Raw genomic sequence first — 16,032 nt, forward strand, 5'->3', positions numbered from 1 at the left:
ACGCAAATAAACCTATTTTTCTTGTTCTCCAAAAGCGAAATACTCCCTGTTGCACACACAAACAAGTCAGTCCAAAACTAATGACGTGGCCATCGGCTGCTAAAATATTCGCTCCTAGTATTAGTGGAAATGGTGCGCCTGTGCGTAAGGCACGTAAGGGAAATGAATGCAACACGACGACAGTAATCCGTCATTAGGGAACATTGTCGTTTGTTATTAATGATTATGTATAACAGGATACTGTAGAAATTAAGTTACAAAATTTTATCAAAACGTTTCTTACATACCTTTATATTGGCTGGGCCACAAAAATATTAGTTATGGGCCGTGAGTCTGATATGCTAGTTGTAGGCATTCAGTTACAGGATGAACCACTTTCTTTTCTTTTTTTAAAAAATACTTTTATTGATTTTGAGAGAGAGAGAGAGACTGATGTGAGAGTGGAACATCTATCAACTGCCTCCTGCACACTCCTTACTGGGGACTAGGAATCGAGACCCCAACCCGGGCATGTGTCCTGACCGGGAATTGAACCGGCAACCTTTTGATGCACGGGACAATGCCCAACCAACTGAGCCACATCGGCCAGGGCCAAGCTGACCCACTTTAAATTCTGTATAACTTGCTGTGTTAGACAAATCGGACCATAACACTTGGTCCAACTTAACAGTAACAATTTTACTTCGTATTTTCTTTTCTTTCTTTTTTATTTTATTTTATTTTTTTAAAATATATTTTATTGATTTTTTACAGAGAGGAAGGGAGAGAGATAGAGAGTTAGAAACATCGATGAGAGAGAAACATCGATCAGCTGCCTCCTGCACATCTCCTACTGGGGATGTGCCCGCAACCCAGGTACATGCCCTTGACCGGAATCGAACCTGGGACCTTTCAGTCCGCAGGCTGACGCTCTATCCACTGAGCCAAACCGGTTTTGGCTCTTTTCTTTCTTTTTTAAAAAAAAATACATTTTATTGATTGTTTACAGAGAGGAAGAGAGAGGGATAGAGAGTTAGAAACATCGAGGAGAGAGAAACATCGATCAGCTGCCTCCTGCACACCTCCTCCTGGGGATGTGCCCGCAACCAAGGTACATGCCCTTGGCCGGAATCAAACCCGGGACCTTTCAATCCGCAGGCCGACACTCTATCCACTAAGGCAAGCCAGTTAGGGCACTTCATATTTTCTTGAAAGAACAAAGAGATGTTAGGTAAGTATTCTCTCCTCTCTTCTATGTGCCCTGGCATATTTTTAGGGAGATAATCTATTCTAAAATCCAGCACATTTCTCCTCTAAAATATTCATTCTTTAAAAAAAAAAAAAAAAGCTGAGCATCTACCATGTGTAGGTCCTTGCACCATGAAATTGATGACTTGGATTCTATCCTTGCAAAGTTCAAGGTCGGAAGACAGCCACATAAATAACTCAACACAAAGTCAGAAAATCTTAAGTGCTGCCATGTGACAGGGTCAGATAAAGAACTATCAACATCAGAAGAATATATCCCTTGGGCCAATCAGAATGCTCTGTTACAAAAGGTCAGAATTTCAACTGAACCTTGAAAGATGGGTAGGACTCAACATATTTAGAGACTTGGAAGAAAGGCTAACCAGGTACATGAGTCAGCTTAAATAAAACAGGAAACAGTGAGTAACCAACTCTGGCTGAAATAACAGAATTTTAAAGGAAATGGGGGGGTTGTAGAACAAAAAAAGGGGAAATATGGAGGGGGCAGGCTGGAAGAGGTTAATGGAGAGAAAAGGAGGACCTATGTAATAGTTTCAGCGATAAAGTTTTTTTAAAAAAGAAAATATAGGCAAATAGGATTATAATGCCAGATTTTTTTAAAAGTCAGATTTTAGAGGTTGGATTTTATTCTGTAGGCAATTTTTTAAAAGCCTAAAACAGTGATGGCGAACCTACGACACGGGTGTCAGAGGTGACACACGAACTCATTTTTTTGGTTGATTTTTCTTTGTTAAATGGCATTTAAATATATAAAATAAATATCAAAAATATAAGTCTTTGTTTTACTATGGTTGCAAATATCAAAAAATTACTATATGTGACACGGCACCAGAGTTAAGTCAGGGTTTTTCAAAATGCTGACACGCTGAGCTCAAAAGGTTCGCCATCACTGACCTAGAACACCCAAATGCAATACAATCCGAACTAGTAACAATGTAAAGACCAAAAGAAACAGACTAAATATACTGTATACATATCAAACATTCATTCCCTATGAAGTTCTCGTTACAACTCATGAAAAATCCATCATTTAAAAAAAGAAAGAAATCTCTAAACAAACTCCAGTTTAAAAATATCTCTTTCCAAGATTAATGTCTCCTCTCTGGCTTCAAATACACAATTCCCTCCCTCACTGGGAAAGAAAACAAAGGACCCTTATGACCCTGTTGTCTCTAACAACCACCCTTTCCTTTTGTCTTCCTACCTTACTTCTCAAACAAATGGCCAATACCCAAAGGAGGCCTTTATTCTTCATTACCCATTCCTAATTTGGCTTTCACCCTCACAACAATGGCTTCCTTTTTAAGTTCAATCGCCTGTTTTTCCTTTTATTTGAACCCGCAGCTTTTTACACTCCTGTCCCTAAAAATTCGCGGTGGCTTTTCTCTCATCACCAGGGCACTTGCCTGATTATCCTGCCTCTGGTGGAGCTTCTTTTGACTCTTCCTCCCGTTTCTCAATTGTTCGTTTCCCACGCCTCAACTTCTGGTCTCCATTCCCTCCGCTCTATGCACTCCCTCTTGGTGAACTGACATACCTCAAATCCTGAACTGCTTCAGCTACTCTAGCTGTGGCCCCACGTGGCATTTCTGTAATAAGACTAGACTGAGCACCTATGAAAAAGCTATGTATGAAATATTTTAAGGTATCAGTGCTTGTAATAATCAATGGCTTTGATAAGAGACTTTGTTCTCTAAAATTAACTTTTACTTCTAACAGTACTCTTTTGCAAGCATTTTTGAGAAATGAATGTAAATTTCTAGAAGTTTATAAAGTCAAAGCATATAATCAAAGGTTTAAAAGTTAAGGCTGTCAGGCAAATCCTGAAGATTTAGTCAAATCTAGAAGGTCAAACTAGACAACTCTGGGCAAAAATTAAGACAAGGAAACTACAATATAAGTTAAGCAATTACTTAGGTCAAAAGGTCTAGATAACCAGGTGCAAATCCACGCCTGAAGCTCTGAGATGAAGGGAAGCGGGTGTGCCGGGCAGATTTGGCGTGGAGGAAGAAAACAGATAAGAAACTGCCAACAGCTCCTCCTCAGGCCTCTGAGGGAGGAAAATTTCCTGTACATGCCAAAGAAAACCAAGAGAAAGATCAGGATTATACACACCAATGCTCTTTCCTCATTTGAATAAATTTTGAGGGGAATTGCCTTCAAAAGATCAAAAGTATATTCTGAAAAAAATTAGCCTTTATTTAATTCACAATATTTCATTTTACGGAATGTAGCAATGGACAATGAAACTTGTGACTAAAAGATGACTTAAACACATTTCACAAAGTACACTATAACTCAATGACAATTTGCAAAAATACTTGTATTTCTTTTACATGTCATTATTTGAACATGTTAATAGAATTCTCACTAGAATGGATAAGTCAGGTTTAAATGCTGGTTAAATTGTGAAACAAGAAATATCATTGCTGTAGTAAGGCACTCTATCTAGGACCTATCTGGATAACAATGTAGAGAACAAATAACTTGCTTTTATATTGCACTTAGCAATTTACAAAACATTTTCCATACGTTATCCACTGAGTCCTCACAACAACCCTGTGGAACAGTGGTTCTCAACCTTCCTAACACCGCGACCCTTTAATACAGCTCCTCATGTTGTGTGACCCCCAACCATAACATTATTTTCGTGGCTACTTCGTAACTGTAATTTTGCTACTGTTATGAATCGTAATGTAAATATCTGATATGCAGGATGTATTTTCATTGTTTGCGACCCACAGGTTGAGAACCGCTGCGTAAGGCAGGCATAACCACTGTACAAAAGACAACACCAGGACTAAGACAAGACTAGGTCACAATCAGAGATGACAATCACCCTAAAAGTAAAGATATCCCAAGAAACCAGAACAGAATTAGAGCCTCATATCTTAGAATTTCAAATAAAAATTTAATAGTTTTTGAGTGATCACTTATAATCCACAGAATTCATAAATGTGTAAAAAACAACCAGAGCACACCTTTTTCTTCACTACCAATACCAGAACTCCAAGAAAGAGAGTATCAGGTTTTCCTACCAGGTTAGGATGAACCCCACAAACCAAGAAATGGGATTTTCTACTAGGTCTCTATTAGGCTAACACATATTCATTGGTCTAATACCTTCAAAATATTTTCAAACCTAACTTTTTCATAGCAACTCAATCTAGTCTTACCACAGCAAATAATGGGTCTGTGTTATTTTTAAGCTATGGCCTTAGTGAGACCTATTAACAAAATCTGAGAAGTAACAATTCATTGCAAGGATCACAGGAACTAATTGTATAGATTTCCCCTATAACATTGAATTTGGTCACCCAGAGCCCCTCTAGACAACTAAAAGGTTAAAGAGCAAATGAGCTCCTGGGAGCCCCGCACACCCCTCCCCCAACCCACCCCGTCATTACCTTTGTCCTTTCTCTCCTAAGCTTCAAGCCGCCCCCCCTAATGTTTCTATTGATTTTTTTAGAGAGAGAGGAAGGGAGAGGGACAGAGAGAAAGAGACATCAATGAGAAGAGAAACATTGATCGGCTGCCTCCTGCATGCCCCCCACAGGGGATTGAGCCTGCAACCCAGGCATGTGCCCTGACAGGGAATCGAATTGGTGGCCTCTCGGTTCCTGGGTTAATGCTCAACTGCTGAGCTACACCAGCCAGGCTCCAAGGGTCCTTTATTAAAAAAATCCTCACCTAGGATATGTTTATTGGTTTTTGAGAGAGAGACAGACAGAGACAGAGACATCAATGTGAGAGAGAAATACCTGAAAGAGAAACATGGATCGGTTGCCTCCCGTGCTCCCCCTGAAAGAACCAGCAGCCTAAGTCATGTGCCCTACCAGGAATCCAACCTGTAACCTTTTTTGGTGTCCAGGATGACAGTCCAATCAACTGAGCCCATAAATAAACTTTCTCTTATTTAAAAAAAAAAAAGAGTCCAGAAGAGCAGCAGTTTGCCTCTAACTCTTTAAGTGAGGATTAGAATATATGCTACAACTCAAAGTTGCAAAAGTTTCTTGATTTATACATACAACAAATAAAACCAATATTATCCTTTAACTCCTAAGAAGAGACCATGAACCTTCTTCAGACACTAATTACATTATCTTAAAAAAAAAAATCAGATTATCCTGATGGCTCTACTGCTGGGGACATATCAATCACATAAAGTTTCAGATGCCAGCCTGACCGGCGTGGCTCAGTGGTTGAGTGTCCACCTATGGACCAGGAGGTCATGTTTCCATTCCCAGTCTGGGTTTCGAGCTCGATACCCAGTATGAGGCGAGCCGATCAATGATTTTCTCTCATCATTGATGTTTCTACTAGAGGCCTGTTGCACAAAGAGATTTGTGCAATAGGCCTTCCTTTCCCCTGGCTGCTGGCACCGGTTTGCCTCCGGCACCCGGGGCCCAGGCCTTCGCTCTGGCAGAGTTCTGGCCAGAGCCGGCCCCAGAAACGTCAGGCTTCCTTGCTCCGCCGGCCCCGGAGCCGTGAGGCCTCGCTGCTCCACTGGCCCTGGGGCCGTGAGGCCTCACTGCTCCACTGGCCCTAAGCCGTCAGGCTTCGCTTCACTGCTTAGAGCCTATGTATGCAAATTAACGGCCATCTTTGTTGGCAGTTAATTTGCATATCATGCTGATTAGCCAATGGGAGGCGTAGCGAAGGTACGGTCTATTACCATGTTTGTCTATTATTAGATAGGATCTCTCTCTCTCCCTCTCCCTTCCTCTCTGAAATCAATAAAATGTATTAAAAAAATTAAAAATAAATAACATAAAATCAACAAACATATCCTCAAGTGAGGAGTTTACAAACAAATAATGTAAAAACGCACGAGCACTGGCATTTTCATTCGTAGTACTACCTGATAAATGACAGGCTGACATGGTTACAAGCACTCCACTATTTCCCCCCAAAGGCTTTATAAGAAACATTGAGGGAAATTATTTCAATACAAATTCATGCTCTTAGCTTTGGCTAATTTTAGTTGGAATCACACATCACCAAAACATTATCATAGCATTTTAACTACAGGCAAAACATGTTTTTTTTTTAAATGAGCATTTTTCACTAGACACACATTTTCCACTAGTTTTTCTCTGAAAAACTTTGATCAGATGCAATGATCATACAATCAGATATGATTATAACAGACAGAGTGCAATGATATACTACAACAATCTGAGAGTAGAAGTGACTTCCTTTAGTTCTAGAAATATGTGTTATTTTTATTTCAGGTTTAGCACTATTTGCAAATACCTGACAGGACAGTATCAGTTATCACAACATATCGCCTCCATATAACGCAATCCTTAGGTTAGATCTTATGTAGGTCTGGAGGAAGCATTCTCGTTCATCTGTTTTTCTATCCCAGGAAATGGAAAGAGTTCTAAAATATAAAGAATCTTATTCTTGTGTAACTTTTAGTTTGTTTACTGTCTGTCATCCCCTCAGATACACAGAGATCAGACCACGAAGAGCCTTACCAAGGATTTTGGATTTTACTCTAAAGAGTAGCCAAAGGCCACTGAAGAGTTTTAAGCAGAGAACTGACATGATCTGACTTAGGTTGTGAGGAGGCCACAGAGGAGAATGGCCGCTGTGTGGAGAATGGCGGGAGCCCAATGACGAGGTTAATAGGGAACTCAAGTAAAAGAAGGCAAAGTAGTGATTGTGGAAATGGAAGGAGACGGATTCAATGCCAGAATTTTATTGTCAAACAGTCTTGACTCTGCACCCTTTTACCATTTACATCCTTGGATAAGTTACTTAAACTTTTTGAGCCTCAGTTTCCTTACTTAGCAATGTTTGCAAAGCCTTAGCACACAGAAAACACAATAAACTATTATTCTACTTTGGTAACAAAATTCATTTGCAGGAGATTCACATGTCCTAACTTCCTTTATCCTCCTAAACCTGTGATGGCAAACCTTTTGAGCTCAGCGTGTCAGCATTTTGAAAAACCCTAACTTAACTCTGGTGCCGTGTCACATATAGAAGTTTTTTGATATTTGCAACCATAGTAAAACAAAGACTTATATTTATATATTTATTTTATATATTTAAATGCCATTTAACAAAGAAAAATCAACCAAAAAAATGAGTTCATAGGTTCGCCATCACTGTCCTAAACCAAGCCTAACATCAGTAATTTTTACCAAAGTTCAAGTTCAGTTATCTATAAGTATTACACTGACTCCATCAAGAGGCAAACTCCTGTTTCTCACAGAAATTACACTAACACAACCGGTCATAAGTTTACATTGAGCAAGGTGTTTTTCTCAAATTAATAAAAGTCTAGCCGAAACCGGTTTGGCTCAGTGGATAGAGCGTCGGCCTGCGGACTGAAAGGTCCCAGGTTCGATTCCAATCAAGGGCATGTACCTGGGTTGCGGGCACATCCCCAGTAGATGTGCAGGAAGCAGCTGATCAATGTTTCTCTCTCATCGATGTTTCTCTCTATCTCTCTCCCTTCCTCGCTGTAAAAAATCAATAAAATATATATTAAAAAAAAGTCTAGTTTGCACCTTCAATTTGTGTTTTCACGTGCCTTCTTTCATTTCCTCAGTATTTAAAAGTAAAAAGAACACAAGCAGAATATTGTGGTTAAATCATGATAAAGCTTGTGGTGTTACTACCAATTATTTTCATTTCTTCTGTTAATAGCTTTTATGTAAAACTTTATTAAGGGCATTTCTTATTCTTACAGTACTGAGGACACCAGAAAACTAAGTTACCAAAAGCTCTCTTCTATAAGTATATGGGCTGTAAACATCTACCTGGAGCTTCCTTATGCTTAATTATTCATTCAATAAACGATGAACCACCCTAAAGTCTCCTGTCGTGTTCAGTGACTCAGTATGTGCTAAGCAGGAGCGATGGGCAAGACAATGTGCTGGGCACTATGGAAGACAAAGATCAGTGTGATAACATCCTTATCCTCAACGAGTTTACGAACCAGTGAGGAGATGAGGTACTCACAGGTGAAAAGGAAGAAGTGATGCAGACAGAACTACAAGTAATAAAAACAGAGACATCACTTTCTGTTGGGTGGTCAGAAAATGCTTCACAGCTAGGTGGACTTTGAGCCAGACCCTTAGGTAACAGGACTTTGACAGAATTTGCTAGGAAGGAAGCAAGCACAAAAACAAGAAAACAGGGAGAAACCAAGATGGCGGCATAGGTAAACACCGGAGATTGCTGCCTCGAACAACCACTTCAAAAATACAACTAAAAGACGGAACGGACATCATCCAGAACCACAGGAAGGCTGGCTGAGTGGAAATTCTACAACTAGAAGGAAAGAGAAAAGCATACCGAGACTCAGAGGAGGCGCAGTGTGGAAGTGAAATACTAAGGTGCGGAGGTGCATGTGGAGAGGGCTAGAGGCTGAGGGCACAGTTGTCGTTTTCAATCGGGAGGGAGTCTCAGGCTCTGAGCTCCAGTTCTGGGCTAGTCCCTGGAGACCCAGACTCATACGGGAGAAGCGGGACTGTCTGGCATCGGTCAGAACTCGAGGGCAGCTTTCTCTCAGAGGGGCTTGCAGCGATTGCCGAGACACTGAGAAGCTGGGCCTCTGAGAGCAGCCATAACTGCTAGCCCCGCCCTGTTGATCCCGTGGGACCCGCCCCACCCAAGCCCTGCAGGGAGGCTTTTGCTGGATAGCCTCAGGCAATGGCTAGATTAGCACCTCCCTAGAGATCCAGGAGCCAGGAAACCCAGAGGTCAGAGTGGGACCATCCAGTTTGCAGCTCCGTGAAACCATAAAGGACACACTCAGGGGGCAGACTCAGTGAACACCAAAGCCCCATTGAAGCAAGTCTTGCCCTGGAGGGGTGTCTCCAGCACAGAAGTCCTCCCACTGCAGACACAGCTGATTCTCACAGCCAATTGGCCTGGAGGTCACTTCCTCCCAGTGATACCTACAACAATCAAGGCTTAACTACAAGACTGTGCACAAAGACCACAAGGGGATGCACCAAGAGTATCCTCCTCAGGTAATTGGGGAGGCTGAACCACTGGGGCCTAGAGGACACTTAGAACAGAAAACCACTTTATCAACACAGGGAAGCATAAAAAATGCAGAGACAAAGGAAAAGGACACAAATGACAGAAATGGAGGAAAGCAAACTACTGGATTTAGAGTTCAAAACCACACTTCTAAGGTTTTTCAAGAATTTGCTAGAAACTGCCGATAAACTTAATGAGATCTACAAGAAATCTAATGAGACCCTCGAGGTTGTGATAAAGGACCAACTAGAAATTAAGCAAACACTGACTGAAATAATGAATATTATACAGAATCCCAACAGCAGACTAGAGGATCGCAAGAATCAAGTCAACGATTTGAAATACGAAGAAGCAAAAAACACCCAACCGGAAAAGCAAAATGAAAAAAGAATCCAAAAATACGAAGATAGTGTAAGGATCCTCTGGGACAGCTTCAGGAGTACCAACATCCGAATTATAGGGGTGCCAGAAGAAGAGAGAGAGCAAGATACTGAAAACCTATTTGAAGAAATAATGACAGAAAACCTCCTCTACCTCGTGAAAGAAAGAGACTTACAAGTCCAGGAAGCACAGAGAACCCCAAACAAAAGGAATCCAAAGAGGACCACACCAAGACACATCATAATTAAAATGCCAAGAGCAAAAGACAAAGAGAGAATCTTAAAAGCAGCAAGAGAAAAACAGTTAGTTACCTACAAGGGAGTACCCATAAGATTGTCAGCAGATTTCTCAACAGAAACTTTGCAGGCCAGAAGGAAGTGGCAAGAAATATTCAAAGTGATGAATGTCAAGAACCTACAACCAAAATTACTTTATCCAGTAAAGCTATCATTCAGAATTGAAGGTCAGATAAAGAGCTTCACAGATAAGGAAAAGCTAAAGGAGTTCATCACCACTAAACCAGTATTATATGAAATGCTGAAAGGTATCCTTTAAGAAGAAGAAGAAAAAGGTAAAGATACAAATTATGAACAACAAATACACATCTATCAACAAGTGAACCTGAAAATCAAGTGAATAATCTGATGAACAGAATGAACTGGTGATTATAATAGAATCAGGGGCATAGAAAGGGAGTGGACTGGCTATTGTTGGTGAGGGGGATGCGGGAAGAGACTGGACAAAAATCGTGCACCTATGAATGAGGACAGTGGGTGGGGAGTGAGCGAGGAGGGTGGGGTGGGAACTGGGTGGAGGGGAGTTATGGGGGGAAAAAGAAGAACAAATGTAATAATCTGAACAATAAAGATTTAATAAAAAAAAACAGCATGAATTTATGTATAGAGGCTTTTTTTAAATGAAAAATTTAAACCTGTAAAATTATAATAATAAAAGGGCAATATGCTAATTAGAGCGGACATCCTTCTGGACAAAGCCAGAGCTGTGAGGGAAGCACAGGTCCCGGGTGCCAGCGGGAAGCCGGTGCCGGCAGCCAGGGGAAGGAAGGCCTACTCTTGCACAAATTTTGTGCATTGGGCCTCTAGTATAGAATCTATATATATAAAAGAGTAATATGCAAATCTACCAAACAGCAGAACGACCAGAACAACCACTCGGCCAGTAGCTATGAGGCACACTGAGCACCTCTTGGTCCCTCCCCCGGGCTGGCAGGCTCCGATCGCCCGATGGTGAACAGGGAACCTGGAGTGGGTAGCAGCAAGAGGCGGGGCTGGCTGCCGGCAACGGAGGAAGATGGCCCTGATCACAGGCCAGCGCACAAATTTCAGGCGCCGAGCCTCTAGTAAAATCATAAACCTACATGTACTCATCCTGAGCTTCAATAATTATCAACTCATGGCCAATCTTGTTTTATAATTTGCATGTCTTATTACACAAAAATCCTAAAGAAGCATTTTCATATGCTTCTACATTCTTCACTGACTCCATCTCAGATAAATCTATACTGCCAAACTACTCTCAAAAAGGTTGCTTTTCCTGCCCTAGCCAGTGTGCTCAATGGTTAGAACATTGGCCCACAGATTGAAGGATGGGCCAATCTGTTTTGGGATGCATGTGGGAGACAACCAATCAATATGTGTCTCTCATATCAATGTTTTTCTCTCTGTGTGTCTCCCTCCCTCCTTTTCACTCTCTAAAAAAACCAATGGTGAAGATTAACCAAAAGAAAAAAGCTGCCTTTACTAAAGGCCATAAAACAAATAAGGTGGGAGTCTATTTTTAAACAAAACAATCAACTCTTGATTACTTGCAAAAACCAAGGGAACAGTAACAAAGATATTGCAAAATGATAGATAATCCAAAACTCAGTTTACATGTAATTTTGAAATACCTTTTCCATACTTATATTTCAGTAAGAATAAATAAAATGGGAGAATTCATGTCAAACAAAGTAAATCATCACAGGTGCAATATCTTGGACAAATCACTTGGTCTCCTGAGCCTAAGTTTCCTCATCTATAAAACAGAAAAAGATCACCTACCTCAGGGACTTGTAAGAACTGAGTGAGTCTACAGTAAGTCCTTACGTAACACTGTACACAGGTTCTACACCTTTGAGCTAAATGATGTACACCAAACCTATTGTACCATAGGCTAACGGGTACAAATGAGAGCTAAGTTCCTATGGCATGGCAGGTTATACCAAAACGACACTGAGTACAAGGACGTTACCTGAGGACCTGGGATACACTGCATGCCACACGGTAGTTCCCTTGGGGATTACCCAGATGACAGAAAGAGCCACAAAGCAGGCTGGTTTCCTCACACCACCTTCTCAACATGATTCAAGAACTTTTATCCCAAAGCATGCTAAACCTGAGGGGCTAAGCATTACGGTTTCAAGGAACTTTGTGAAACAAATAAAGCGAGCTGAGACTGAAGAAAGTATTTTAGTAGGGCAATTCTTGTAAACTGCCAAACTTCACAAAATAACCCCCTAACTACTGGAGCCGTCCAGCATCACACAGAGGTAGCTTGTGGCCAACCCACCCAGTAAAACATTCTCATTTTCCCCATTTCTTTGATTACTCTCTCAATCACCCACGCCTCTGCCCAGCAGTGAACACAGGAGGGCAGCCACACCACCGTCAGCGTGCCCAGTGCTAAGGAGCTCAGAATGACTTACCAGTTCTTTCTCTGTCCACAAGAAAGCTCGAACTATAGGCACCCTGTCCTTGGAGCACGCCTGGACCCCTTTTCTTGGGCCTGTATCTCTGCTCTCTTTCTCCTAAACTCTAAGGGTCCCCACAAGACTTGCAGCCAGGGGAGTAGTGGGCAGTGGCAGCTCCTCCCGGGCTAACCCCGAACCAGCCTCCAAGCCTCGCTTGCTCTGACTTTTCAGTGAGCCAACAGCAGCCCTGCCTTGGCCCACTCTGGCACTGTGACGTTTCCATCTCGGGGAGTCCACCCAGCCCCGCAGGGCTCGCTTCCCTCCTATAACATTTCTAGACGGTCAAAGCAGCACCACCTAGGCCAGTGATGGCGAACCTATGACACGCGTGTCAGAGGTGACACGCGAACTCATTTTTTGGTTGATTTTTCTTTGTTAAACGGCATTTAAATATATAAAATAAATATCAAAAATATAAGTCTTTGTTTTACTATGGTTGCAAATATCAAAAAATTTCTATATGTGACACAGCACCAGAGTTAAGTTAGGGTTTTTCAAAATGCTGACACGCCGAGCTCAAAAGGTTCACCATCACTGACCTAGGCTCTCTCCTGTTGCTTCTCCTATCCTAAGCCCTTCCTTTGTGTCACTGTCCCCAGCTTTTTAATAAACAAACATACTCTTAAAATATAAAAAAAGCTGGAATTGTAATCTTGTGTTCCATATCACCTGAGAGGCAGTTCACTATTGCTCACAACTATCAAATTAATTTACACACTTTTAAAAAACATGTTTTTATTGATTTCAGAGAGGAAGGGAGAGGGAGAGACAGAAACATCAATGATGTGAGAGAATCATGGATGTGCTGCCTCCGGCATCAAGCCCACAAACAGGGCATATGCCAGGACTGGGGATCGAACCTTGACCTCCTGGTTTATAGGTGGACGCTCAACCACTAAGCCATGCCAGCAGGACTTATTTTACACGTTTTTTTAAAAATACATATGCAGTCACAACTGTTCACCAAGATTTTAATTCTACTTTTAGGATTACTTTCTTCCAATCTCTCAGCTATCTTCTTGAGATTTGTATACACATTGCTGAAGTTCCCTTCAATCACCAATCCTCTTTCCCTGTGTGAAGACAGGAGTTCTTAACTTATCACTAACCCCCCCCTCCCCCAAATCATCCACTCAATGAAAACCTTCTACCCCAAACCATTCTTTTTTTAATATAATTTTATTAATTTCAGAGATGAAGGGAGAGGGAGAAGGAGAGAGAGAAACATCCATGATGAAAGAGAATCATGGATGGGCTGCCTCCTGCACGCCCCCTACTGGGGATCGAGCCCACAACCTGGGCATGTGACCTCCTGGTTCCTAGGTCGACGCTCAACCACGGAGCTTCGCCAGGCGGGCTCAAACCATTCTTCGTTTTCAGATAGGGCCCATTTCTCTGCTGTTTCCCTAAGATAATTATAATGTAATAAAATACAGCACTGAACAGTCTGTGTGTGCTTTGTATTCATTTAATCCTTAAGCCTATGATAAAGGGAATTCCCTATTTTATCCATAATGAAAAAGAAACGGGGAACTTTAGTTGTAAAGCAAGGGAGTGGTGAGCAGACCTCCAGCCCAAGTCTTCCCGGCCCCCGCGCCAGGCACTCGGACCCACGATGCTCTTCCCGAAGGAAGCGGGCCTGCGGGTCCCACACCACATCTGCTTCCGAGCCACACCTGCCGACCAGCTCTCAGGCTGCAACCCCATCCACAGCCCTGTCACCCCTCCTCCTGCGGCCTCGCCTCCAGCGATCACCGGCAACGCGCACTCCTCTCGGATCCTCCCCCCGCCATCCCCAGCCCGGAGCACGGGCCGCCGCCGCACAGCCGGGCCTCCCGCTCCCGAACCTCGGCGCGCTGCCGGGGCAGGTCGCTCCGCTCCGAGGCCACCGACGCCTCCGTCCCCGCCAGCTGCTCAGGAACTTCAAAGCCCCATAAAGACTCGCAGCGCCTCCATCTCCGCCCCGACCGGGAGCAGGCCGCTCCGAGTTCTGAAGAGCAGCCCGCGGGGAGGCCCCCGTCGCCGACTTCCTTCCCAGAAGTTGGCTCTGCCAGGGGCTCCCTCCGCGGTTCTCCTCGCCGCGCACCGGGCCGCTCCGCCCCCCGACCCCCTCACCCGGCCCAGCCTCAGCAGCAGCCCCGGGGGGGCGGCTCCGCGCCCACAACTTCCAAGTTCGGCCCCTGATCGCCTGTCCTCACCCAGCCCGGGGCCACCTCCGGCCCGGCCCGGCCCGGCCCGCTCCACCCGCCGCTGCTCCGGCCCAGGAGCCGTGCCCTCCAGCTGGTTCCGGGCGCCCGCGGGCTCCCCACCCCGGGGGGCAGGCGTCCCACCCCGGGGGGCAGGCTCCCCACCCCTGGGGGCAGGCGCCCCTTCTCCATCACCTGCTCCGCCCGGGACCAGAAGACTCCGCCGCGCCCCCGCCGCCGCCTCCATCCCCCTTCTCGGACTCCGGGTCCCGGCCGGCCCGCCCTCCCCGGGCACGACCCACCCCCTCCGGTGGGAACAAGGGGGGCGTGCACCCCAACACGCACCTGTTCCTCCTCCTCTCCCCGCCCCCCCCCTCCGCCGGCCGCGCCGGCGCCCCGACCCACCACCCCCCCGCCGGCCGCGCCCGGCCTCCCCGGACCCCGCACTCACCACGAGTAGGTCTGCTCCGCCATGGCGCTGGCTCCCGGGGCTCCGCTGCAGGCTGCGGCCGGGCCGGCGGCGGGGGACGAACGGGCGGCGGGCTCGCTCGGGCCGCGAGCGGAAGGCGCGGCCCGGCGCTGGCTCCCCGCTCGCACGGCGGGCGGCGGGCCGGGAAGGCGGCGGGCGCGGAGGCCGGGCTCCGAGGCGCCCGCTCCCTGGGCCCGGGGCGGGGCGGGCTCCGCTCTCGGGGGGCCTCCCTCACCGGCGGCGGCGGCGGCGGCTCCGCTGCGGCTCTAAACTCAACATGGCGGCGGCGGCGCTGAGAACAAGGGCCCGGGCGGGCGGACCAGTGGGCCCGCGCTCACTGCGCGCTGGGCCGCGGGAGCGCCGTGCTCGGGCGGCGGCGGCGGCGGCCGGGGGACATGGCGGGCGCGGAGGCGGCGGCGGCGGCGGCGGCGGCGGGGGCGCCGGGCGGTGAGGCGAGGCCGCTCGGCTCGCACCGCGGAGGAGAGGAGAGGAGAGGAGAGGAGGGCGGGGGCCAGCCTGGCTCCGCGTGGGTCACGTGCCCAAAACACGCTCACGTGACGCGCGCGCCCCGCCCCTCGCGCCGGGCCCCTGCGCGAAGACGTCGGTTCCTCGGTTCCAGGCGACTGTTGCTCGCACGGCTCCGGGAGGTGGGGCGGCCTCTCCACGCGGAGCCGTCGCCTCCGGCCCTCCCTCCCCTCCCCTTCCTTCCCGAGGGGCTGCCGCAGCCAGCCAATCAGGAGCCCCGATGCGCGTCGGTCGGCTGCCACTCAGCTGTCAGCTGTCAATCAACAACCTGCGAGCGGCGGGTCCTCAACTGTCAGTCAAGCTGTCAGTCCGCAGGCAAAGCGCCGCAGCCCGCATCCCGTATTTCGTCTGTTCCTTGGTCCCATTCATGCGTTTAGCAAATGTTCTAAGCAACCAACCTTTATTGCGGCCGGGTTCTGCGCCACATCGTCTAGGGGCCAACTTGAATACCCCATACTTGCCTTCGT

General features: G+C 45.9%; 1 protein-coding gene across 2 annotated transcripts in view; it reads right to left on the minus strand.

Moving 5' to 3' along the window:
• SPPL3 (signal peptide peptidase like 3) overlaps positions 1 to 15,520 on the minus strand; it is a 108,505-nt gene extending 92,985 nt beyond the window's left edge. The window contains exon 1 of one of the 2 annotated variants that reach the window (XM_036354189.1): positions 15,023 to 15,520. In XM_036354189.1, the coding sequence (XP_036210082.1) occupies positions 15,023 to 15,045 (23 nt within the window). In that variant the 5' untranslated portion in view covers positions 15,046 to 15,520. The remainder of the gene's footprint in view (positions 1 to 15,022) is intronic. The other variant, XM_036354192.1, reaches the window with a different exon arrangement.
• Positions 15,521 to 16,032: the final 512 nt, after the last annotated feature.

The sequence above is a fragment of the Myotis myotis genome, unplaced genomic scaffold (assembly GCF_014108235.1).
Source record: "Myotis myotis isolate mMyoMyo1 unplaced genomic scaffold, mMyoMyo1.p scaffold_m19_p_20, whole genome shotgun sequence".
Taxonomy (NCBI): Eukaryota; Metazoa; Chordata; class Mammalia; order Chiroptera; family Vespertilionidae; genus Myotis; species Myotis myotis.